This window comes from Alosa alosa, chromosome 4 (genome assembly GCF_017589495.1).
Source record: "Alosa alosa isolate M-15738 ecotype Scorff River chromosome 4, AALO_Geno_1.1, whole genome shotgun sequence".
NCBI classification, from domain to species: domain Eukaryota; kingdom Metazoa; phylum Chordata; class Actinopteri; order Clupeiformes; family Clupeidae; genus Alosa; species Alosa alosa.
The window spans coordinates 28390429-28417928 of NC_063192.1; the positions used below are offsets into that span (position 1 = coordinate 28390429).

Below are 27500 nucleotides of genomic sequence, written 5' to 3' on the forward strand. Positions count from 1 at the left end.
CACACACACACACACACACACACACACACACACAACACACACACACACACACACAAACACACACACACACACACACACACACACACACACACAAACACACACACACACACACACACACACACACACACACACACACACACACACACACTCTTAGTATTTGCAGACATCTGAAATCACATACATCTTCAGGATCATGATCTCGTTCTTGGCGGCCTTTCGCACTTTCCTGCCATCCTTCTTGAAAAACTTCTTGCACACGTAGACCTTGTCTGTCTGTCGGTCCTTCGCCAGACACAACTCACAGAACTCTTTCCTGAGAGACAAGCAGGGGCGCGCAAATGAGAATTTCTTCATAGGGAGCATATTTCAAACTCTCAGTAAACTTAGGGTCTGAATTTAAATGTCTGGCAAAACGCAAAGTCTGTCAACAAGCAAAGTTCTCGTGCATGAGCTATCGTGTGACATGAGTAAACTGATTGAGCTGATTCATCAGTGTTTGCAGTTAAAAACGCACAATTTAATTGTCTCTGCGTCTCTGACACTCTGGCAATGAGTAATGATGCATGTTACTTGCATCACGAGGAACCAATCACATCGGTGTATCTGATATAGGCGGGTCATAAGGCGAGCTAGAACAGATGACGACAGCGCTGCAACGAATCAGTCAGTAAACATTGGTCGTAGTGTTATACAATTGCGTCGAAGTCCGGAATCAGTCAGTAAACATTGGTTGTAGTGTGATCCAATTGCGTGCAGTGAGATTTTCAAATGCATGCTTGGTGCCGCCCCTTGAGTTGGGCCATTTTCATTATTCGTGACCAGACCCTTAATCTTTCTAGATTACCAGGGTCTGGATTTTCCAGGCTAGTCTTGCCCTTGTCCATGGTGTTAAATTAGCAAATCGATTTTGCCTAGTTATTAAATTACCTTTGGTTAGACTTTGCTCTTTCCATCATTCAAATTAGGGCCTCTAGTGTTCAAATAATTCGACTCTGTTTGTGAGACAGCTTAATGGGAAAATGACATGAAATGTGAGTTTACATCTAGTTTTTTAATGATTCAAAAGGGGTGCCTTTTCTTTTAAGTTGGGTGTCTGAGATTGGTGTTGCTCTTGTTATTTTATGCTCCAGATATCAAACACACATACACACAAAGAATCCAGGCTCCATTCTGAATTATTTATCCGTCTCCATCAGAACACTGCTCACCTCCTTTCAATGCATAATATCAACCCAAAACATTCCTTTGGAGTAATCTTCATTATTACTTTGGTTACACAACATCATCACTCCAGATACAAAAGCAATTACACCAAAAATTTTGAATCTGCGATAAATTCCTCAAGTGAGCATGGAGTGATGGGAGGACTCACGCTTTGAGGACCTGCCCGATCTCGTATTTGTCAGTGATCTCCGTCGGGCTGTGGTACGTCCGCCCGTCCCGCAGGGCAAGGCACCCAAATGGCATGGCAGCATCCACCTGTCAAAGCAAACCCAGAATAAACTCACGTAGCGCACAGTGGACACCACTCACCATCGTTTGTCTTCTGGATATGAAGAGCTGAATCATGATAGAGAAATAACACCTGCATAACACAAAACAATGAATGTGCTCTTAAAAAATAGTTTCAAAGAGTCAAACTTCAATGAAAAAGAAATCTATAATTAATTATACCCTAATACCCTATTATTACCCTATTATTACCATAATTAGCAAACTTCCTGCACAGAGCAAGTCTGGCAAAGAGTGATTTCACAGTGCTCTTAACCATCAGTGTCCAGCATATTGCTTCCTCTATCTGGCTAATAGTGCATATGCTATTGCCGATACTAACGAACACGGAAACATTATCCTAATGTCAGCATGATACACTGTGGTAGGGGAAAGTCTAATGACTTGTGCTAAATCATTCCTGTCATTCACATTCGCTCTACTACAGCCACACTAATAGAACTGATGAGTCTGGGGAAAGTGGGTAGAGACAGAGAGAGAGAGAGAGAGAGAGAGAGAGAGAGAGAGACAAAGACAGAGAAAGAGAGAGAGAGAGAGAGAGAGTAACTAACGGCAAAGCCTGAAGACTGATGCCACAGATGAGGAAGGCAGCAGGAGTGATAACGGAATCAACATGATGATCTCCAGGGAGAGGGTGTGCAGGGCAGGGGGAGCTGTGGAGTGGGATTGGGTTGGGGTGTGATGGGGTGGGGTTGTGAGCAAGCCTGCTGTGAACCCTGTGCTGCTGCCGCTGGCTGTGTAATCCCAATCCTGCCCCTAATCCTTAATCTCCCATAGATCCGAGAGAGGAGAGGAGGGTGGGGCGGAGGCTGATGCTAGGCCTGGGCTGGGTTGGGTGGTGGCATGCTTGGAGGGGTGGCTGGGATTGGGGGTGGTGGTGGTGTGGGTAAAATGATGATGGGAAGGGCAAGAGAGAGCCATTTGAAAACGTTACGTAACTACATTTTCACAGAGCTGGGAGAATAAAGGATCACTGCTGTGCTTTGAGGTTTAAGGGGCCATCAGTGGCCGGCTGGCCAGCCGATTGGCTCGCTAGCTGGCTGGTGGTGGACTTTCTGGGACATAAAAACTTCTTTTCTTTTTTTTGTTTTTCCTTTTTAACGTGATGGTCCTTTAAGTGTGTTTGAAACCCATCAAAGACAGACAGCTCCTCGCTCACATCACCAATTGCTGGGATTGAAGTCTTGAGAGTACGGCTAGACAGCTGTGTTTCCATGGAGAGAGCCTCGACTAACACCAGGCTGACCCTTCGCACCACACACCCGACTCAATGTGTGGACAATGAAGAAAGATCCAACAAAAAAAGTGAAATATGAAAATTCTCAGAACATGACCACACATGTTTGAACATCATTCTTTCATCCTAATCACTGCTGTGCCCCGCGGGTGGGTGAGGGTGAACGAGGCAAGGGAGCGAGCAAACCTCAGACAGCAGACAGCAGAGCTGCATGGCAGGATGAAAACATCAACGGCAGCAGCAGTGGCCCCTTTGCTGTTTCTGCCTGCGCCATGGGCTGCTCTCCTCTCCTCGCATTTAGAGGGGACAGCTGAGCCATGTTGACACCGAGCTTATTCACACTCGTGTAAAGCCAGATGCAGGGAATATGCTAAAGGTATGACAATCCCCTTCAGACGACAACATGCATGCCAGCGATGTGCCAGCACACCCTATGGACACACACACACACACACACACACACACACACACACAATAACAGGCCTGGCAGTGCCCCTGTTGTGTGGCATGCATGTGACAACACGCTCGTGGATGACATGATGGCTGATTGGAGCTGGCAGCGCCACTCATTAGTGTCAGATGCATGCCACCGTGCCACACAGTGCCGCAGTACCGAGTGGCGGGGTGAAGCACGGCCCTGTGCGGCAGACGCAGGTGCAAACATTCCTATAGATGCCTTCCTCTTCACATGTCCTGCCTCATCATCATCATCATCATCGTCATCACATGCCACTGCTCCATTAATAGCATCATTGAAATAGCTAGAAAAAAAGCTACGTTTGAATGAAAAACAAAACAATCTACTATCTATTATATTGTTGTAATACTCAACTATATTGTAATACTCACACACTGGTATGGAAAATGGCTGATGTACAATTCCTGGACTCAGCTATGGGTTTATCAGTCATTTATTTCATGAGCACCATACATACACATGGGATAAATATTATAGATGCACTCCACTTAAGTGCAGATGATTTAATTGCATGCATATTTATATGGAGCGCTAGATGCTGGGCTCTGTCTCTGTCCCTCTCTCTCCCTGTGCTCTTTCTTTCTTCCTTGCTTCCTCATCCACTTACATTAGCATTAATGTTACAGCATGCCTGGCAACAGTGCTACAGCCTGCCAAGCATGAGGTCCACCATGGGGAGAAGAAGTGGGGATGATGCAAAGACCATTCGTCCTTCCTCAGAAGCTTCCATAAGAGAAGATATGCTTTCTCTCCCTCCCTCTTCCCTGCTCTCTGTTACTCTCCACTCTCCCTCTATGAGGCTCTTATTAAAGCAATGCATCTTCACCCCAGGAGACACAGACATTAAACACAAGCGCAAATCCCACCGGGGGGATGTGGAGCGCCACTCGTAGATCACATTTTAACTCAGCCGTGCGCCGCACTCGGCCCCTCCGCTCCATTCCTGTCGTCCACTGCTCTTGCACACGCTCATTCTGAACGCGGACCAGCTCCACAACAAGTACCGTACTCACGCAATCTGTTGCAGGTAACCACATTGAGGCTCAGCTGTGGCAAGGTCTCCAATCTAAACCCTCAACCTCCTTCGGCACAATGCAGTTAGAGCAGCAGGTTCTGTGTAGTAGACGTGCGGGCGTTCTTTTGGTTACGGCACCTCAATAAGACCAAGAGAAGGATCGTTGTCCCTTGACACTGTTCCCTGTGGCACTTTGCAGTAATGCTTCTAGCACAGCTGGGGTGCCTGCAGGACAGATGTGGGTGGCAGGGCAGGCTCCAGCCGGTGTCTGTGACGCTGCGACAGGCTGTGGGGGGCAATGGACACCTCTGGAGGCCCAGCTCTTTGGAGCCACACCACAGCTGCTTGGACAGAGAGAGAGAGAGAGAGAGAGAGAGAGAGAGAGAGAGAGAGAGAGAGAGGAGGGGTCAAAGGATGTGGAGATAGGTGAGAGAAACCAAGATAATGGGAAAGAGAGGATAGAGAGAGAATTCGAAGGAAAAAGAGAGACAGAGAGAGAGAAGAAAGAATGAGAGAGAAAAGACAGAAGGGACGAGAGCATGAGAGAGAGAGAGAGAAAAGAAAGAGAGAAAAGAGGTAAATACAGAAAGAGAAAGAGAAAGAGAGCATGAGAAAGAGAAAACAGACAGAGAGATGACAGACAGACAGAATGAAAAAGACAGAAGGCTTGAGAGCGAGAGAATGAAGGGAAAGACAAACAGATACAGAGTGAGAGAGAGCAGCTGGATGCCAGGAAGATCTTGGGGGTTGAGGAGAAGAGCCATGCTGCTCTTTCAGGCTCCCAGCGCCCAGGGAGGAGACTGACAAACCTGGCACTGATGTGAAGGGACAGCTTCCAGGCAGGAGGGGCAATGGGAGGCCAACGCTCAATCAATGTCGCTCCCTCACCCTCTCTCCCTCCATCTCTCTCTCTCTCTCTCTCTCTCTTTCCATCTTTCTCTCTCTCTCTTTCTCTCTCTGAGGCCTTAGTGGTCCAGAGACGTGGTCAAACACACGCACGCTCTCCCAGACGCCGTTAGGAGGCTTCGCCATGACGCACCAGCCGCTCGATTGGTTTAAGACAAAGGTGCTCTGTTCCACTTGCACGCACACGGGCCCACAAAGTTAAGACAGCCTGCAGGATAAAGGAGAGCTCCCTGGGGCTGTGTAGACAGTAGAAGATAGAAGGAAACTGCTAGAAATGGCTACAACTTCTACTTTAAAATTCGGGTTAAAAAACGCTGATGACCAAGTGGGAGGTAAGCCGGTGTTTAAAAAATCATGAAGATAAATAAATCATAAGTGTTTTGCCATAGTTTTAATGACCAACTGCTTTTCTCTACCACAGGGCGAGAAAAGCAGACGTTTCTCTCCAATGGCAATAAGTGATACTTTCTATGCAACACATTCTAATAGAGTGTGTTTGTTGGCTCAGACAGGGCAGAGTAATTAACATGGGGTAGAAATAGCTCTGAGATGGGGGTGATCTGTGTCCACACAGAATACAGATGCGCTTAGGAAATTAGGGATTTCATTCTGCCATTAGGCTAGGGTCATGCTCTTGTCATATTAACTCTAATTGTAAATAATGCATGTAGTACAAATTTCAGAGGAAATTTCAAAGTAGGCTGCTATAATCAGCCAGATGCTGAGACACACCCGAGGACATGGATGCACATCGAACACACACTTACACACACACACTCACACAGGCCCTGAAGAAGAGACATAAAAATGAATTCACACACATAACACACCCACCCACACACATACACAAATGTGCACATGCACACACACACACACACACACACACACACACACACACACACACACACACACACACAAAGGGAAAGGCATAAGAATGAACACACACACACACACACGCACATGCATAGGAGAGAAAAAAATTAGAACACATGCACACACACACACACACACACACACACACACACACACACACACACACAAACACACACACAGAAGCATACATGCACACACACACACACAAACACAAGAGGTCAATAAAAACACTCTGTCTTTCTTTGCAGGCTTTTTGTCAGCTTACTGCATGTGTACAAGCTTCACCCAATTATAATCAGTAATCTCCTCATTGCTCACAAGACAGCATCCTTCATCACTGCTATGACTGTGTGCAATTATGGGCTAGAAATCACAGGCACTCTCTTGCTTAAGAGGGACATTTTTCTTGTTGCTGCAATGAAAATTCATCACATTTGGAAAGCCTGCATAGCTTCCAGAGTTGAGGCTGCGTTTCCCAGCTGTGTTGTCCAGAGGCATGCAGAGGATGGCAGATAAATAGAGGGAAATTGAATAAAAACATATTGGAAATTTCACTACCAATAAGAAAGTCCCCCAAAGGACAATGGCCATTCGATGGAAATTATGTCCCTGTAAACTAGAACTACAGCCTGCTCCCAACTAGAGCCTGGTTACTGGGGGAAAGGAATCAAGATGCCTCTAAAGCAGGACGGATACGCTGAAGAAAGGATATCCCTGTAAAATACAGCACACTGTGTTTGGTTAGAGAAATAAAATCACACACAAACACACACACACACCAAATCACACCTCAGCTGTGAGCCATCTTCTCTCTCTGTCTCATCCTGAGCAGCCATCAGGGGCTTCTCAGGGGCCCCTGCCTCCATCTCTCTGTGGCTCTTCTGAGGCCCTGCGTAAATCCCTGTCCCTTTGGTGTGATTGCTGATGTCCCAGTTTGAGTGTGAGGCTTGGCCTAAATGAGATCTCTAGGGGCGTCTGCCTGTGCAGCCCTGACCATAATAGCCTACAGAAACGTGGCATGTAGCACTCACAAACGTAATAACTTTCCACAAATGTAATGAACCAGAAACATAATAAAGATCTGCACTTTCTAAATATAATAATCACACCCACAAACATAATGATTTCCTACAAATGTAATGACTTTTGTCTAATACAAATGTGATAACTAACTATCCACAAATGTAATGATTGATCTTTACATAATGGTCCAATGGACCAATCATTAGGCCAATATGTTGTTGGCTTTTTGATTTGTCAAAGTGTTGTCGATCACAGCCAATTGAATTAGGTGACAAAGCCACTAAACAGCCAGTAAACTCATTACATGAAACTTGTGAGTGTTCACAGCCTTGCCTTTAATAACAATGTCACCAAGTTCCCATGGTAACTCTGGTCTAGGTTTGGTCCCCTCAAAAGATGAGGTGTATATGTATTATAACCCTCTTTACTTATCTTTACCAGGAGTGGCAATAATTGTGGGGTCATTGTATGCCTTCTTAATTTTGACCTTGACCAATTTTGAAGGTTGGCAGAGCATAATATGTAATAGTGTACTCTGTTGATAAACATAGATGCAAGCAGCTAGGGGGCTAGAAGGCAAGTTACCATGGGAATTTGATGTCCTTGGACCCTATTTTATCAATCTAAGCTCTTAGTTTGAAGTGCATGGTTGAAGTTCATATAGAGTGTGTCTGGACCCCATTTCCGCTCATTAAACAACTGCAGAAATGACTAACCAGACGCATGGATCAAAATGGCTGTACTTAATATATATATTTTTGTAATTAATCATGGCTGTGTTTCGGGTGAAATAGACAACAAACTAATGACAGGGCCAACTCCCATTCTCTTTAAAAGCTATTATCCCTTTGAATTGCTATTATGACAGATTTGCCCAGTGAATCTCTGCAGATGGAATGGATCTGTTAGTGTGTGACCATCCATGACAGCAGGATTCCACAAAATCTAGCTTTTCTGAAACTCTAACTGTATTGTATGTGTGCAACAGGCAGAGTAGGCTATATATGTTCATATTCATGTATATGTTGTACGACCACCTAGGCATTTTTCGTGGTATGATTTGAGGTCGTATACATACCAGTAACATTTGAGAGGAAAAATATGGTTTAGTCTCCTGATCAGAGGAGAATGCATGTGGTCAAAATGCACGAGAGTGATGAGGCCCCCCAACCCTAAGAATCTGGATGATCTGGAGATATTTTGCGAAGAGGAATGGTGTAAAATCCCTTGCTGTTGTCATGGTAGCCAGCTGGTACAGCTGTGTGCAGTTAGACAAGGCAAGCTTATTTTAATAGCGCATCTCATATCCAGTAATTCAATATTCAATATGCTTTACACAAACAAAAGCAAAACATAATGCTAAATAAAAGCTAGGGCAGTAATGAAGGTAGTTTAAAAGATACTTTAAAAAGTACATGAAATAGAATGATAAAAAACAACAGGCACAAGGTATAATTCAAATACAATGTAACAATGTAACTCAGTGATTCTAGTCAGACACCCAGTGAACGAGAGCAGCAACAGCCGAAGATAAAGAGCTGTTTCCTTGGCAGAGGGAGACTTTACAAAGTAATAAGGGGTGCTAATGCAGCCCATGTGTTTTTTGTTAAGGATATTCATTTCTTTATGAGGATTTTTTCCTCATTGTTTTTATTGTGAGACTAAGATGAATTGGCAAAAAATGATATTGGTCAACTTTACCAGAGATGTCAATAAATGTGGAAGGTTTTGTACTTGTGATGGATAAGCAGGGTCATAGATCAATAAGCTAACCGAATAAAATCTGATACTGAATTTGATCTGAAGATCATTTGGACAATTATTCGTGAATACTGGACAAAATTAGTTATTACTTTGGGGCAGGCAAGTTATTCATTGTGGGAAATTATTACATTTGTGGGATTATCATGTTTAAAAATGCAGATTTGTATTACTTTTGTGGTTTATTACATTTGTGGGATTATCATGTTTAAAAATGAAGATTTGTATTACTTTTGTGGTTTATTACATTTGTGGAAAGTTATTACATGGGAGTTACACAGCATGAGCACATACTGCTATCTCTGCAGGCCAGGAGTCACTTATATATCCAAATCTACACACGCAGACACACACAGACACACAAGCACATACATGTATGCACAAACACACACAACACACACACATACACACACACACACACACACACACACACACACACACACACACACACACACAGACACAGACACACACACACACACACACACACACACCCTTCAATGAGAAACCAGTAAAGATAGCTTTATTAAACCCTTGTGTATGTGACCTTTGGCCGTTAAGCGTCAGTGCAACAAAGCTGAGATGGGCTGAGAGAAGCACGAAGCAGAAATCAATCTTTTCTCGTGAGGCAAGAGCCTCAGACGCACGGTGAGATGTAAGGACTCGCAGGAGTTCTTATATAAATCTGTTGCATAAATAGAAAGGTGCTACATGCCAATCGCACATGACATTAAACCACTGCAGCTCAATGAGCTGTGCTACTGCATGACAAGACCTGGCAGAGCCTGTGAGCGCCTGTGATAAATGAGGCCATCCATGTATAGTATACCTATAAGCAAGCAAAGGTTACATTTGTCACACTGGTATATAAACATACATACATATATTTCAGACATATAGTACAGTATACAAGTATAGTATACAAGTGACAGGAGGAAACCCCGCCGGGGCTACAATGGGTTAGCAGCTCATTGTGGCAGTAGCCCAGGCTTCACTAAGCTATGGGCTGCACCCTACTAAATACAGTAAAACATAATAAAAAAAATACCCCTAGAGTCAGCGAGAGCAGGGGCAGAAGATGACTCACTTGTGATAGACATGGTTACTGACCCTGGAACGAATTTGATTACGAGTAAGGAAAACATGTTTGTGGAAGCCACTAGTTCAGAGAAAACTGAGAAAAAGCTGCAAGTCTAAAGGGCCTGAAAATTCATCAAGGAAAAAAGAAGTGCTTGGTAGAGGGAACACAGGGTCCCCACATTGATAGCCATTTCTTAAGAAGTGCATCAAGTCAGTCGGTTGAAGTTCAGCGACAGGAAGAAACCCACAGTTCGCAGGACATCAGTACCCCTGTTGTTGAGGAAAGTTCTAGCACTGAGGCAGAAAGAGAGGCCAGTCAGCCAAGGAGGGAGAAGATTAATGGTCATAGGCCTGGGGTTAGATGGCCAGGTGCAGCAGAATGTAGGAAGATCCTGGGTCAGCTCAAGGGGACGGCTGAAAGCAAATTAGAGAAAATGGGAGACATTATTTATTATGTATTATTATTTGTTATGGTAAGGAAAGATTTGGGACTATTGAGATAAGGACAAAACGGCAACATGAGGTAGTCAAATCTAGGCGCCAGCAGAAGATAGATAAACTTAGTCAGGGCTGCCAGGTAAGCTCAAGCTGTGGTGTTTGCAGTTTGGTTTGTTGCCTCGGCTAATGTGGCCATTGACAGTTTATGAAGTTCCTCTGTCAAAGGTAGAGAGGTTGGAAAAAATGATCAACTCCTTTGTCAGAAAATGGCTCGGAGTCCCACGCTGCTTAAGCAGTGTAGCCTTGTATGGGAAGGGTATTGTATAGTGTTGCCAATATCTAGTCTGACAGAGGAATTTAAGTGTGTTAAGGCTAGATTGGAAATGACTCTTACTCAATCCAAGGACCCAGTGGTGAGGAAAGTTGCACCCACACTGCAGGGAGGAAGTGGAACCCAGAGCAGGCAGTTAAGCAAGCTCAATCAGCATTGAAGCATAGGGATATAATGGGCCATGTGCAGCACGGGCGGGGGGGTCTAGGGGTGGGTGTAAGTAAACCCTTGTGGAGTAAGGCTTCTGCAGGAGAAAAGAGGAAAATGGTAGTGGAGGAAATGCATACACAGGAGGAGGCTGTAAGATGTACTAAGGCAGTGTCGCAGGCAAAACAAGGGCAGTGGGTGAACTGGGAAGGGGTGGAAAAAAGACGGATTAAATGGAAAGATCTATGGGGCATGGAAGCTGGTAAAATCAGATTATGTTAGGTGCTACATATGATGTGCTCCCATCTCCCAAGAATTTAAGTCAATGGTTTGGTGAGGATGATAAATGCATACTTTGCTTGTGTGTGGGCAGTCTCCACCATATCCTATCAGGGTGCAAGGTAAGTCTCACCCAGGGGCGGTATACGTGGCGCCATAACCAGGTATTGAAATGTGTGGCAGCGGCAATAGAGGATAAAAGGAGGGAAGTCAATTTATTAGCAGCTAGTAAAGGGGTAAGGCAAATTAACTTTGTACGTCAGGGGGATAAACCTTGTTCCGTGAAGGCCAGGTGTAAAACCGGCCAGTTGAAAAATGGGGCGGGCTGGGAAATGAAGGTTGATCTTGGCCAGCAGATGGCGGTACCTCCACATATAGTGAGTACTAAGCTACGACCCGGCGTAATTCAAAACTGAAACGTTAAAGGAAGCAATTGTGCGAATTGTTCGAAGCTTTAAAACAATTCCGACACCTCGGAGCTGTTTAGGGTGCAACAAATCTATCAAATGCTTCGTATTGGAGATGTAGTTTTTAAAGTTCGTGGCTCGCTGTGTTACCTGTGTTCAGTCTTTGTCAAAAGCTAAGCAGCATGCCCTTACTGGATGGGAGACCACATGAAGTCACAATAAAGACAATCTTATTGCTGCCACTATGTGTTCTCTAAATCACTTTCTTCTTATAAAAACTCTCGATTTTTGACCATTCTGAGAGTTTAGTTGAAACTGTGTGGTTAATGGTGAAGTAAGAAAACATAAACAGATACGATCTGAAACAATACCTTACAAATCAAACGGGGATCGAACCACATTTGAGCAGCCTGGGCTACCGTGCAAAAAACACCCTCACTAACCACTACACCATCATGGTTATTGCTTAAGAGAAAGCTACACTGTTCATTGAACGCGCGGGCACGCCTGCCAACACCGGTAAAATGCACTGAAGGTTCACTTAACTTTGGTCACATGACATGGGGATTTTGAACGATGTTTCGAAGCAGTGGTCACATGACATGGCTGTTTTGAACCACGTTTCGAAGCAGTGTTTCGAAACACTTGTGCTTCAAAGCCTCGACACTGATTCGAGACGTCGGTTTCGAAAGTCACACCCCTACTGAATTGGGCATTTGTGGTCGAAGTCTAAGGCAGGTGGTTAGTAACATGTCTTTAGCAGCAGAACGGGCAAGCGAATGGTTGTGGGCAAGAAGAAGTTACCCTTCCTGGGGCGCAAGCTAAGGTAAGCTAACTGGCTCATTTGTTTTGTGTTTGTGATGGACTGTGCCTAGGTTGATGGTACTTGGCTAAGGTTTTTTATGGTTTATGGTTCAGTCCGCATCAACGGGATGGACCAACCTTTGGATGTTTGTTGTGGTAATATGGTGGCAGCATGGGGCGTAAGCTAACTGGCTAATTTGTTTTGTGTTTGTGATGGGGCCTAAGCTAACTGGCTAATTTGTTTTGTGTTTGTGATGGGCTGTGCCTAGGTTGATGGTTGGTTGGCCAGGGTTTTTATGGCTATGGTTCAGTCCACATCAACGGGACGGACCAACCTAGCCAACCTTGACCATGCTTGGGCTGGTTAGGAGTATTTTGGGTATTGGATATTTCAATGTGGTAATATGGTGGCAGCATGGAGGGGAGTGTCTCCAGGACGCTGATTTCACTGTTAAGCCTTCATGAATTCTTCTTGAATTTCCCCTGGGGATCAATAAAGTATCTATCTATCTATCTATCTATCTATGAGGTGTCGTGGGCCTAACTTAACGAAACATTGGTGAATGAAGGTGCCCACTTGATAACCCCAATGACTTGCCGCATACTATATACTGCTTTTGGATGGGCCATTTGTATTGTGTTTGTGACCATTTGTTGGCGGATTTGTAGGTAGTGTGCTTTTTAAAGTTAAACTTGAGCAGGGGCTTCTGAATGTGTTTTTACCTTGGATTTTGGCACAAGGGAGGGATTTTAACATCTAATCCTGTGTATTAATGTAAGTACATACTTATATATATATATATATATTTCAGACATATGTATATCATGTCATGCACACCATAGTCAAGCATATAAACTTCAGACACCAAATGATGTTTGTGTGAACTGAGATGGTACTGAGAAACAAATGTCATGTTCAGACTTTCAGAAATTGCATAACCCGACTAACAGCAGAGCGAATCTGACCTTGAATGAGTAGGGAGATGAAAACCTGACTCTGCACAGTACTGCACAGGTAAACTGCAAAAGAGTTACCACACGCATCCAACACGACTGAGATCTGCAGATATATGAGAGTATCAAAATGCATGCACTATCCAGGAGAGCATGTGAAAGCTGCTAAGAGCAGAGGGGAAAGCAAAGAAATGGCAAAAACGGAGCCAAACCCTTGGCTGGTTGATGTATAGAGCATATCAATCTGTGAAACAATTCATATATTTACAACTTTTCATGACTGCATGGGAGGATGCCAGACAAAGGAGACCAATCTAGCATACAGCTTGGATTCTTTCTGACCTTGTACACAACACACACACACACACACAAACACACACACACACACACACACACACACCTGATAACACATTTCTTCTCACACCTGATCACAGACATGCACAAGAATGCATTGGACACATACACCATTATGCAGACAGGTAATTCCCCATGTTTATGTAATATGAATGTATATATTACATGTGTTGCTCATGTCATTGATCATAAAAATGAGTAATATTTGCCACACAGCGTGTCTATGTGCAGGGTCTCAGCATGGTGGCAGCCAACCCAGAAATGAAACCCACCCACATACACTAGTGGCATACATTAAGTCAGATTAAAGGATTATATTATAAATGGTGTGTATGTGTGTGTGTGTGTGTGTGTGTGTGGGGGAAGGTGTTTGGTGTTTTCTCGGCTCATAAAATGATCTCAATAGCTACTTGCCCTTCTTTTTTCATTATAATGTTCCTTTTGAAAGCTCTCCTTTTGAGAATCTACAAGGTGAACGTGAGTCGTGCGAGATGGCTCATTTGTCAAAGGGAGCCAATTATTTTCTGTATGCACAATTGTACACAATTGATGTTTGACTAAGTGCATTGGCTCCGAGCAAAGACATGTCCCCGGGTTAAACATGCAAGGCATTAAAGAGCGATGCAGTTGATGGATGCATGAGGCACAGGTGCTAATCTGGCTCAGGCCAATGCTTCATGGCATGCTAGCCCAGTTCTATGGGCCTTGGACATTGGGGGGAAGGAAATCACGCACAGTGTGTACAAGGGGAGAGCTCAGGTGGCTTCCGCCATTTGAGGCCCCCAACAAAGGAGCATGTCTGGCACACGTGGGTTGTATAATCTGCTCCAAGCGCAACCTGATGGTCCTTCTCACGGATGTGGGGAGAACGAAGCGATGAAGTGAACACAGCTTGCAGCGCTAAAACTCAAACTCTGCTCCTTCCTTTTCCACGGGATAAATCACGGGACTCGACCTAAGGCTGTAGCTCATCTGATCAAACCAGGATCACGCGGATTCAAATGTCAGGGAGAATGTATGGGTGAAAACGAATGCATGAATCTGAACCATAAATGCTGCATGTGGAGTAAATGTTGCTTTGTATTGCTAATGCATGATGAAATGTTCTACCACCGAAACCAACAAACCAATATGTGGCTCAATTGGCAGAGCAAGGTGCTGGCAGTGCTGGCTGCCTCTAGCTCAGTTCCTATGTGGAGCACACATACTGACTACTGAGACACAAATACAGTGTACCTATACTGACAGTGTAAGATGCCCGATGAGCTCTGAAACACACTAGATGCTTTGCATATGTATTATGGCCCGATTTGTCATTGGTTTTCATGGACTTTCATTAACAGCTCGAGACACTCCTGAGACACGCAGCTCATGCAGGGAGTGTGAACACTCTACCCTGTTAACAAGACGTTCAGCAGTGGTAATGCCTTATCATGGTTCATTGCAAAGATACAGTATACGCATAAAAGCTCCTGCAAATGGATGAAGGTAAAATTAATGGCAGAATTCACCACAAAACTACAGGTGCAGACCCATCAGCAATTGATGTTCTTTAGACCAAACCATGCCACCGGGAGATTCAAAGATAATGGCATGCAGCAGAATTCAGTCCCGGCACAAAATCAGTTATTTCCAGTAATCCCTCATAAACACTTTGCATAGTCTGTATCCAAACAGCTTGTCTGACAAATCCCTTTTTTTTTTATTCGCCATAATATGTACATCGCTCAACCAGTTCAGAATAATTTTGGTTTTTATTATGTTTTCGAATGATCATATCTTGTCCAAGTGCCTAAGGTTTTACAATGGCATACTTTAGATTACCATCTATTGAGACTAAAGCAGGTATTCAGTCAGTTAACAACAGCAATTTACCTCAAATGGGGGAAAAACGTGCCTTTAAACTGTCTTCTATTCCTCCACTATAGCATATTCATGTAGTGTCCCCACTCATCTGCCTCATTATCAACAGCAGTGTTTGTTTCAAAGGTATAAAGTGAAATACAACTGCTCTTGTCTTTCTGGCTCTGACATCAGGTGTGGCCTCGCGTTCACATCGTTGAACTTCCCCTGGCCTCCAGGTGCATGGCCGCTAACACAGCCAGCTGTAATGAAACCACTCCACTGCTTCTACTGTACTCTGTGATGTGTCACACAGCACTTCACTCAGGCCGCGTTCTGTACGTCTTTCTGTGTGTAATACAAGGCTTTGAACTAGAACTATGTTCTGCAGGTTTCCATTCATTTCTTGCTTTCCTGCTAATTCACTGCAATGGCATTAACAAATACATGATACGAATAAGAGGCAGTGTAGAGAAATAATTCTCTGATAGCCGAGGCACTCCTTCTCTACACTGCCTTTTAGACGTTCTACCTTGAGCACGCCATATATCTTGAATCTGAACGACATAATATGAATAGCTTGATAACCTGCTTGATAATCCCAGTGAATGGCTGTTCTAGTGGGGATGTCCTTTGCAAACAGAGGTTGCTTTGTTATATCCCCTACCTATAGCACTAGGAATTTAACACCTCTTCTGCACATATTTAAAATATAGATTTCAGGTCATGAGGGACCATTCTAATCTATCTTCCACACAGTCTCTCTTCCCATGAGACCATGACAACATTGCCCATACAGATGGAATAAGCAATTCCATATAACAGCACTTCCTACTACATACGCATCAAGCAGACTCTCTTTTTAGTATCTTACACTGGTGTAACCTTATCACAGGGCATTGGAGAAATCGGCTTGACGTTTGATAGATATGGAGCGACACGCCAGCATCAAAACTCCGTTGAACTCAAATTAGACATTTAAACTGAAGGAGGGGATCAGAAGGCACTGTTTCAGACGCCCCACAGAGAAGAGAGCAGTCATTTTATCTTTATCTTATGTCTTTTTAGATTTCACATTACAAGCTAAGTTTTATTTGAATACATTTTTTCTGATTAATCCAATAGATTTAAGCACGCACACACAGACACACACACACACACACACACAAACACACATGTATACATGCACACATCCATCACACAAAACCATCCCGTAAATACAAATGTGCGCAAATGAACATTCTCAGAAACACAAGTGATTGATATAGCATGTGGTATGGTATGGTTATCCCCCCTTCAGTCATGCACAAGACACACACACACACACACTAACACACACTCGTGCAGACTTTCACACACACAAACATTTCACACAAACACACATCCAAATCCCTCTGGCATTTCCACTTTTTTCAGCAGCTGTGATGTTAAACTAACAGTCAACCCAGACAGCTGGACAAAGTCTCCACGCTGCCGTCTCCTCTTCCATCGCCTGTTATTCCATTCTTTTCATTTCATATTAAAGAGCTTCATTACTAAAGCAATGATTTTTTTAAGAGGCCACACTCTATTTGGAAATCTCCCATCTAAAAGCATTTCCTCTCAGGACATCGTTTTGATCTTTTCTTCTCTATATTGTTCAATCACCATGTGTGTATTGTGTATTTGCATATGCACGCACGCACACACACACACACACACACACACACACACACACACACACACACACACACACACACACACACACACACACACACACACACACACACAGGACAGTTTTTTTCACCTGTGTGAAAGCCTTAGGGATAGTTACCCAACTTCCATAATTATGGGTAAGTGAAACATCTCATTCGCTATGATGCAATTTCATGGCTTATAAACAAATAACCAAGTGAATACATATTTCATATTGGCATATACAGATTGTGGAGGAAAGTACATTAAACAGAAACAAATAAACAAAAATGTGTTTTGATTCACTGCATCAGAATCTGGTAGCGTGCCCTTAAAGGTGCAGTCAATGATAGTGCAGGAAATCACGTTTGTTTATGTTTATGTTTATATTTAAGCAGCAAAGATGAAGTGTGGCGCCTGCACCTTTTGTCTAGTATTGACGTGTCAGTAAGCAGCAACAGACACTTTTGTCCGAAGCAACGTACATTATATTTTAACCAAGGATCAAACGAGACACACCAGAAAGTTAGCTCAACCCTCCCTTCAGTATTCCCAGAGAAACTCGCATGGTCTCATTTTTGTATGGGGGACAGGCTGCCCCACTTTATTTCCAGTTTTCAGAGCTTGGGCTGCCTACAGAGACCGTTTTTTACAGTGTCACGGAATGGGCAGCTAGTGGTTGTTGTGAAATGATTGCTGAATGTGACAAAAAATGTTATGGGCTTGAAATTGAGTACAATTGCTGACTGCACCTTAAATAGAACTTCCGACTCAGAGTTTCGTGTTGCTGGGTGGAGTTTGGTTAAAACAACTTCTGTGTGGTTTACAATCGCAATACTGAGGGAACCGTGAATAAATGTTATACTTTCAAATATTTTTTATTAGCTGTACATATACTGTAAGTCCTTGCTTTATGCTTTAATTTTGGTTTTTATACATCTCTATATTTTTCAGGGGCTTGATACGTGTCTGAAACAGCCTGATATACTGGACAAAACCGTACACTCTATATTATTATCATGCCCTCAGAATGACATAATTTCACAGAGTGTGGAAGATTTCTGTGTCTGCACTAATGAGAGCCTGCATCTTGTAAGCTCACACATGGCAGCACACACAACCAATTTAAACAGCCAGTGTCTTTGGATGCAAGGCCAACCCATAAGAGCTGCTCTTAAGAAGCAAGCTGGATTACTCTGATCTGAAATAGCTCCACGTTCCCCTGCTGATCGTAACTTCAAATGGAAAGAAAGGCAATATGACTTTGCCGTGCAGTATATGATCATATAGATAGATAGATAGATAGATAGATACTTTATTGATCCCCAGGGGAAATTCAAGATTCAATATATGTAGGTCACACTGTATGTGCAACGCAGGAACCATCAGAGAAGATCTAACTGCTGCTGCTACTGTCATAGCTGTCAACATTTGCTGAGGATAACGGATTTACATCTATGAATCATTGAGTGTAATAGAACTTACATATTATGCCATACTGAGATGAATCTGACAGACAAAGAGAGTGTATATGTGTATACGACATACAACCCCAAATCAGAAAAATTTGGGACATTGTGTAAAATGCGAATAAAACAGAACGTAATAATCTGCAAATCTCGTAAACTCATATTTAGTTGCAAAAAGGACACAGACAACATATCAAATGTTGAAAATGACAAATTTAACTATTTCATGGAAAATATATGTTAATTTGGAATTGATACGAGCGACATGTTTTAAAAAAAGTTGGGACGGGAGTAACAAATTGCTGGAAAAGTTGTGTAATGATAAAGAAAACAAAAGGAGGAATGTTTCACAACTAATTAGGGTAATTGGCAACATGATTGGCAATGAAAAAGAGAGGCAGGGTCTCTTAGAAGTAAAGATGTAAGGGTTTTCATCATTGTGCAAACCTGTGTGGACAAATGATGAAACAATGTCATTTTACTGTAATGCTTCTTAACATACAATTGTGAAGTATTTGGGAAGTTCATCATCTACAGTACATAATATCATTAAAATATTCAGAGAATCCAGAAAAATCTTTGCAAACAAGGGATAGAGCTGAAAAACAATATTGGATGGTCGTGGTCTTTTGGACCTCAGATGGCACTGTATTAAAACCAGACCCGTTTTTGTAAAGAAAATCATTGTATGCGTTTAGGAAAACCTCTGATAGTCTATGAGCACAGTTTAATACTCAATTCAAAAATCCTAGTCTAAACTTTACCATGCAAAAGCCAAAATTGTATTTAGATATAATACAGAAATACTACTGTCTTATCTGGGCCTGAGCTTGTTTAAAATGGACTGAGGTCACGTGGAAAAAGGTCCTGTGGTTAGACCAATTAAAAATTGCAATTAATTTTGGAAATCATAGACTCATCTGGGCTAAAGAGGAGAGGGCCTTTTCAGTTTTAGTGCTCAGTTCGAAACCCAACATTTGACTGTGTGGAGGTGCATTAGTGACTACAGCATGGGCGTCTAGCACATTTGGCAAAGCACAATCAATTCTGAACGATGTATTCAGGTTTTGAGCAACATATACTGCCATCCAGGCAATGTCTTTTCCTGGGAAGACCTTGAATATTTCAGGGAAACAATGGAAAAATGAATTCTGTACACATTTAAACAGTATTCCTCCATAGAGGAAGAGTCCAGGTGCTAAAATGGCCTGTCTACAGTCCAGAACTGTCAAATTAGGTACATCATGGAATAACTAATAATACCCAATACTGTAGAGCAACTGAAATGATGCAGGAATGGGACAACATTTCATTTTTAAAACTCTAGCAACAGGTCTTCTCAGTTTCTAAACATTTACAGAATTGTTTTAAATGAAGAGGTGAAGCAGCACATGGTAAACATGCCCCTGTCCTGTCCCAACTTAAAATGTGTTGCTGGCATCCAATTTAAAATGTAAACATATATTTTCCATGAAACATTTTTATTTTCAACATTTGATATGTTGAAATGTTGACATTGTCTATGTCCTTTTTGCTGCTAAATGAGTTTACGAGACTTGTATATTATCACATTCTGTTTTTATTTGCATTTTACACAACGTCCCAACTGTTTCTGATTTGGGGTTGTTCTGTACAATATGGTTGTTCAGGAAAGTGTGTGTTTGGGGTGTGTGTGTGTGTGTGTGTGTGTGTGTGCAAAATAATGAGAAATAGGTCAGTAAGGCTCTAGGGAGTGAGATCGATGAGAGCAAACGAGAGAGAGATGGAACAAGAGAGAAAGAGAAAAGAGAGAAAGAGAGAGAAAAAAAGGATGCAGAGAGACAGACACCCCAACAGCCAAACGACTCGGCTGAATTGACAGCAGAGGTGAGAGAAACATGGAAAGCTTGAGTGCTGGAGAGAAACGATGACAGATGGCGCTGGCGCGACTTTGACCCCTCGTCAAAGGTGGGGATGACTTTCCGGGATTAACCATGGGAAAAAAATGCCTATAATGACAACAAGGAGGAATTCACGGAAGCATTCATTTGTACTTCCAAGTAGACACTTCCCTAGAATAAATGAGAAATGCTCTGGTTGGTTGGGAGGGCTGTTTAACCCTCTCACCACATGACTAAACTGTGTTGAAACATATTTGGGTTCCATTACGCTACATGTCAGTCTTGGTATGGCTATTTTATTGGACATGCAGACCAGGACCCAGAGAAGCCGTGAGGTATTCAGGTCTGTCATATGGGAGTTCACCTCAAATGGAAATCTGTTGCATAAATGTGACATGCTGCCATATGTCAAAAAGTGGAATATCTGCAGTTTTGCCCTTAATGCTTGAGAAAGATTCATGAGAGATATGGATAGCCATGTAAGTGGATCCTGAAAAACAGCAGAAAATGCTTACTAAAAGCACAGAAATATAAGATATAATGTATTTCATTTAAAAAAATCATATTAAACAAATTACTGAAATTTCTTCACAATTTAACAGAAGTAGCACCAAGAGCATAAACCACAAGCTGAATCTCTCTCTCTCTCTCTCTCTCTCTCAGACTGTTGTCTTTTCTCCCATCCTAATGAGGATGAGTGTGATGACGTGTGGAGTTTTGTGGCTGTCTGACTGACTGACTGACTGACTGACACAGCCTCACCCCCTCCGGGAGCCCAGAGATGAGCCAGTGAGGGTTCTAGAACACACAGCCAGCACCAGGCTGGCACCTCAGGCACTCCAGACTCGCTTCTCATCAGATGCTCCCACGGGCGGTCCTCCTCTCTCCTCTTTTCTCCTCTCCTCTTTTCTCCTCTCCTCTCCATCACACACACCCATCCGCCTTCAGAGGAGAACTTAAACACAACAAACTAATTATTAACTCGTCTCCAGCTATTAAATCACTCTCCTACAATCCTGAAGCAGTTGGACGCAGGGGGCGAGAGAGAGGGGGAGAGAGAGAGAGAGAGAGAGAGAGAGTGAAGAGAAGACTCCAGAGAATCCAGTCCAAAGATTAAATAGCGAAACCCAATATTGTTGATGAGTCCTTCAAGAGCCAAAAGGAGTGGACTGCAACGATTGAAGGCCTCTTCAGCATGTCGGCCCTCTCAAGAGGAAGACCGTGGGCATGAGGAGACAGAGAAGCTGAGACGAACAGGACGAGGAGCATGGGAAATTTAGTCATGACGCGGAGGGACATGGAGAAAGAGAGACAGAGAGAAGGAAGGAGAGATGGATGAATAAGAGAGAGAGCGAGAGAGAGAGAGAGAGAGAGAGAGAGAGAGAGAGAGAGAGAGAGAGAGAGAGAGAGAGAAAAGAGACTAGATGAGCACGGCGACGGTGAAATATTCAGAAGTGAACTCCTCTCTCTGGAGAAGAGACTGAAGAAGAGATAATACTCAGCAAGCTACAGTGCAGACTGCCACGGCTCCTATTCCACCCTCCCACTATACTCACAGACGGGCATTAACAGGCACTAAACATTATTGAAACAGATATGTTTCCTCTCTTGAAGGGTTTTTCTCCTGGGTGGCAGAGTGAATAGAGTTTGAGGTCTTTGTGTATGACACAACACAATTGACATGAAACAAATTACCTTGGGCGAGGAGCCTGACAGGTTGATGAACCTGATGCATCTTTATTGAGGCGCTTGCTGTGTGCCTGAAATCTCGTCCCTCGGCAAGAAACCGCAAGAAATCGAATGCTCTATTCCTCCTGGCAATTGTGACCGTACCCAGCTGGCCTCTTAGTCTGTCATTTGGAAGACATATAATTTCGCCTGCGCGTCAACCAAACTGAGCCAAACTTGAGTCAAAGAAGCCTGTGGTGCCCAAAGATATCATCTCGCAGCGAGGGCATTCACTCGCCCATGATCAACTTGCCATTTTGGCAGCGGCGAGGTGGACGTCGACAGGAGGATGCCCATAATATGGCCGCACGGTCGAAGGGTGAGAACAGCTTTATCACCCCCGCTGGTTTTGTGCCAGGCATGACAGTACACGCCGGGCACGCCAGTGCATGCCAACGCTCCGTGTTTTCTCACCAGAACTTACAGGCTTCAGCTGTCCCTCTCAGCTGATCTGAAAATCCCAATCTCAGAAGTTCACATATTTGGAAATGAATACAGATGTGATCTACTATTTAACAACCAAGTGATCAATACTTAGATGAAATTGACACTCTAGCAGCACCGGACAATGTTGTGCAGGCAAGATTTAAAGGGAAAAAATTGAGTGTAGCTGGTGAGCTGGTGATTCTCCTTCAGTCTTATATACATCCTCCTTTGAATTCTAGTAACTCACCTTTAACACAATGTAGTCAGGGTATCTGCACATTTTTCAAGTGCAAATTTAAAGACTTTTAAGACCTTTTCAAGACATTTAAATGGAAAAATTAAGACTATACCATGGCGAAAAAGATAAATACGACAACTTAAAAAAATGTTTTTTGCAATAGTTTTTTTTTCACTAACTAAACACTCACCCCATTTTGGATGTCTACAGAAGTTACCAAATATAGTATTTTGGGGAAAGAAAAATTATTGTGTGTGAATCACCTTTACAGCAATAAATGCTTAATTTTAGGGTCTGGGCTGCTTCTTTTGAAGCTGGCTGTACATATCTGGCTGAGGCTGACTGTTCTTCACTTGTGTCTGTAGTAGCCTAGGCTACTTGCCAAAGACATGTGTACTGGACTGGATTCCCTTCAATATTTTTTTCAAAGGTAGACTAAGCTATTTAAATATTTTAATAGGCCTACTTTATATAATTTACTATGTGCATCTATCGTCCCATATGCAGCACAGCAAAACATGTTACATGTTCTGAATGCCTTTTTTAAAAATCCGCTACCTTACCGTGACCACAGAATTGATAGTTTACACCTCTTATTTGATCACTACAACCAGACAGAGTACACAGCTTCATTACTTGAGTAAAAGTACAGATACCCTTTGCTAAATTTTACTCAAGTAAAAGTACAACAGTCAGATGTCTACCTAAGTAAAAGTACTGAAGTACTTGTTTTTAAAAGTACTTGAGTATCAAGAGTACAAGAGTAGCCTACATTTTCTAAATATTGCATTACTACTGCCACAGTGCTTACATTTATGTACAGAAACATCCTACATGGAATTATGAAAAATGTTAATACCTTGGAGAATGTAAAATGAATTGGAAGTAAAATCAAGTCATTTTCATCTTTTTACCATGTTGCCAGGGATGGGCAGTATTTCAAATACAAATCGAAACACTTGAAGCGAAAACTATCATTTACTTGTTCAGAAAATTGAAATAGTCTGGCGAGGTGGGGCTTCAGGTTGGCACATTCACGGAATGGACCTGCTGCGTCTTTATCCATTGTTTCGTCCATGGTTTCGTCTCTTATCTAAATCTGACCATGGAGTTGACTTTGGCGGAAAGCTGAAAATGATTGCTGATAGGCTGTCCCAATCAGTGGCGCCTGCACAATCCAATCACATTTGAGAGGGAAACAACAAATTGAGGGTTTCCCAGATTTTTCTTTTTTTTTTTTTTTAGATGTAGTAACGTACTCACGGTTATGGATAGAAATGTAGTAGAGTAAAGAGTACAATATTTGCCTCTTAAATGTACTTGAGTAAAGTCATGAGTACTCCCCAAAAATGATACTCGAGTAAAGTACAGATCCCTCAAAATTGTACTCAAGTACTGTACTCAAGTAAATGTACTCCGTTACTTTCCGGCTCTGACTACAACCCTGCTTAGGCTGAGCTGCCGCTGAGTGCCTCACATTGAGCAGGTGAAATCTGATTTCTCCTGACAGGCCTGGACTGGAAAACTGACATAGCAAGAGGAGATAAAGAAAATGGTCAATGCCATTCCCTGCTTATTGTTGTCACAATCACACACCCCCATATCAACCAATAAGCCAATTGGGGTTTTTTTTTTCTCACTTCAGGGGCAAAAAATACTTAACAACTTCCAGTCAACATATTCAACACCAAAGCATCTTCAACACCAGAGCTTGCCGACCAAAGGCGTAATGCACACTTTAATGAAAATGACAATCCCTTAGGTTCAGGGATGTGTTGGAGGCTAAACGCAAGTAAACTCAATTCATCCACATCTAAAATTTCTGAAATAGAGTTTATCCACTTCTTATTAGAGTATATCCACCTCTCAAAAGAGTTTATTCACCAATTGCAACATTTAACATTGAAAAATCACACTGTATTATCAACCTTCACAATATGTACACTCATCAACACTCTATGAACCATTTGATACCACTAGTATTCTGTCCGAGCAAAGATTCTAGAAGCCCGGCGCAACTCCAAAAAGGAGGACAAATGAATAGATAGATAGATAGATAGATAGATAGATAGATAGATAGATAGATAGAGAGAGAGATAGATAGATAGATAGATAGATAGATAGATAGATAGATAGATAGATACTTTATTTATTCAAGGTCTCAGTAGCATACAGACAACACACACACATTCACTAACAGCAGAAAAAGTAATTAAAAGTATATAATATAAAAACACAAATAAAGAATATACTAAAATACAAATTATACTAACTAACACTTAATCTAAATCAATTCTAAAAACAGTATCCACATAGTGGTGATTAATCAATCAAGAATGTCCGGCTTGAGGCTGGTGGACAGGGCGTTTAAAATCTGGACTGTCCGGCCTAAATCCGGACGTATGGCCACCCTATATCGCTAAATGGCTTACCAACTCTTTCTCCCGCTCACTCTACCGCTCACGTAGGCTACCTGCGTATCTCTCAGGCCTATGCTACACGAGAACGATAGGCATATTTTTTCTTACAGTTTTCACACCTTTAACGCCACCTGTGAAAAACATCTTCACTCTGCAACCACTACACTTCCTCCAGTAGTTCTTGATCTACGGAATGCAGATGACACCCGCAGAGAACAAATGCTTCCCAAAAGGTACACTGGTCACTTAGAAAATTGCGGTTAAAAAAATACACTAAACCAGATGGAGACATTTTACTCTCTCATGGTCCCATACAAAAATGTAATACCTCCCTTTTGAAAATTCAAGACATTCCAGAAAATGTAACTGACTTTTTTAGGCCTTAAAAACCGAAAGTTGTATTTAAGACTTTTTAAGACTTTTTAAGGATCCGCGGGGACCCTGTGTAGTGGAGACCCTCTAACAAAAATACACAAGAAATATATACACTATTAATTTCAATGTTAAGACCTGTTAAGATCTGTATATGTGGCAACCCATTTTCTTTCCTGCGCTGTGAAATATGTTTTTGGCGACAGAAATAGATAGTGGTAATGAAACGGTGAGCTGCTCTGGGACGCATTCAGGTGATGCTGGCGGCTGAAATTAATGGTGGCCACAGCTCCACCTGGCTCAGCCTCAGAGTGTGACAGGTGAAATGGAACAGTGGAAAATAGATCCTTTTCACACACACACACACACACACACACACATGTGGACATACACATATACGCACGCACAAACACATACACATGCACACACTCAAACTCACACACGCACACATGTGGACACACACACACACACACACACACACACACACACACACACACACACACACACACACACAAACATACGGACAGGTTCCTGGCAGGATGATATATCAGGATACACAGACGCTCATCTTCAGAGCCCAAAGACATGAGACACGAGAAACAATGCAGCTAAATATAGGAAATTTGAGGTGACGTTCCACCATCTTAAGTAGGTGGATTATCTAAAACCAGGTCATGGTGAGCCATGGCAGGCTCCATCTCTTTTCATTGGACTCTTCAGTATTGTGTTGTATAACCATGACTCCTGTTCTTTACGGGTTATGCTGTAGGGTTTCCAGCCCGTCGCCTTGTCTTTCTCTCTTTCTGAAACACCACCACGCCAGTGAAAGGCTTTGGTGCTAATATTGGCTGGAACAGTATGCTTAGGTCTCAGTTCTGTTTTTTGTACTCTCTCTCTTCCTGTCTCTCTTGGTGTCCATCTCTTCTTCTGTTTTCTATCTATCTCACTGCCTCCCTTCACCTCTCTCTCTCTCTCTCTCTCTCTCTCTCTCTCTCTCTCTCTCTTTCTTTCTCCACACATCTGTGAGTGTGTAGGGGGGGCCTCACATGTCAGTGTACTTGATGAGCGTCCGTGGACGGGTTAATGCCTGTGTCCTCTTAATGCTCTCAAAAGGAAGAGATTTGGTGATCCAGGGCGGAAAGGGAGAGAGAGGAAAGAAGGAGAGAGAGAGAGAGAGAGAGAGAAAGAGAACTGATGAGTGTGGAGACGAAGAGGGGCCAGAGGCCAGAGAGTGAAGGAGAGCAGTGGGAGGAAGAAAAGAAAGAAAGAGAGAGAGCGCAAGAGAAAAAGAGAAACAGAGAAGCACATGAGTCAGAATCAGCAAACACTGCTATGACGTTGCTATGACGAGCAACATGTTCGACCAGACACCACTGTATTAAAAGCATCAATCGTTTCCAAAGGGAGGGAAGCATTAAAGTGGAATCAGGGTGGTTTGCCCAGTTGGAACATTCACAGCCTTACGCCACCGATATTCATCTGGCCGGTCTCTTGTGTAATTGCATGGCAAATATTCCGGGGAAAAAAAAAGGGGTCTGGGAAGCATTAAAGCACTGGAATCAGGGTGGGTTTTGCCCAGTTGGACCAAAACATTCACAAGCCTTACGCCTGTGTAATTGCATGGCAAATATTCTTTTTACGGGGAAAAAAAGTTTGTAGAGGCTACTCTGCTAGTCTGTGTGAAAAGCATTGCATGAGGCAAGCTGGCAAAGCACTGAGTTCACTCTGCACGAACACGAAAGCGGCCGTCTGTGTTGGGTTACCTCCTGACTAAACACATTGAGTGATGGACCAAAACAGGTATTCAGAGTAAACAATGCACACAGTGTTACGTAAGGGCACCAGGGAGGAGAAA

The 27500-nt window shown here is 42.8% G+C and overlaps 1 protein-coding gene across 1 annotated transcript in view; it reads right to left on the reverse strand.

Moving 5' to 3' along the window:
• camkvl (CaM kinase-like vesicle-associated, like) overlaps positions 1 to 27500 on the reverse strand; it is a 45400-nt gene that overhangs the window by 10564 nt on the left and 7336 nt on the right. Inside the window, 2 exon segments of the mRNA XM_048241919.1 lie at positions 182 to 313; positions 1373 to 1479. Coding sequence (XP_048097876.1) covers positions 182 to 313; positions 1373 to 1467 — 227 coding nt within the window. The 5' untranslated portion in view covers positions 1468 to 1479.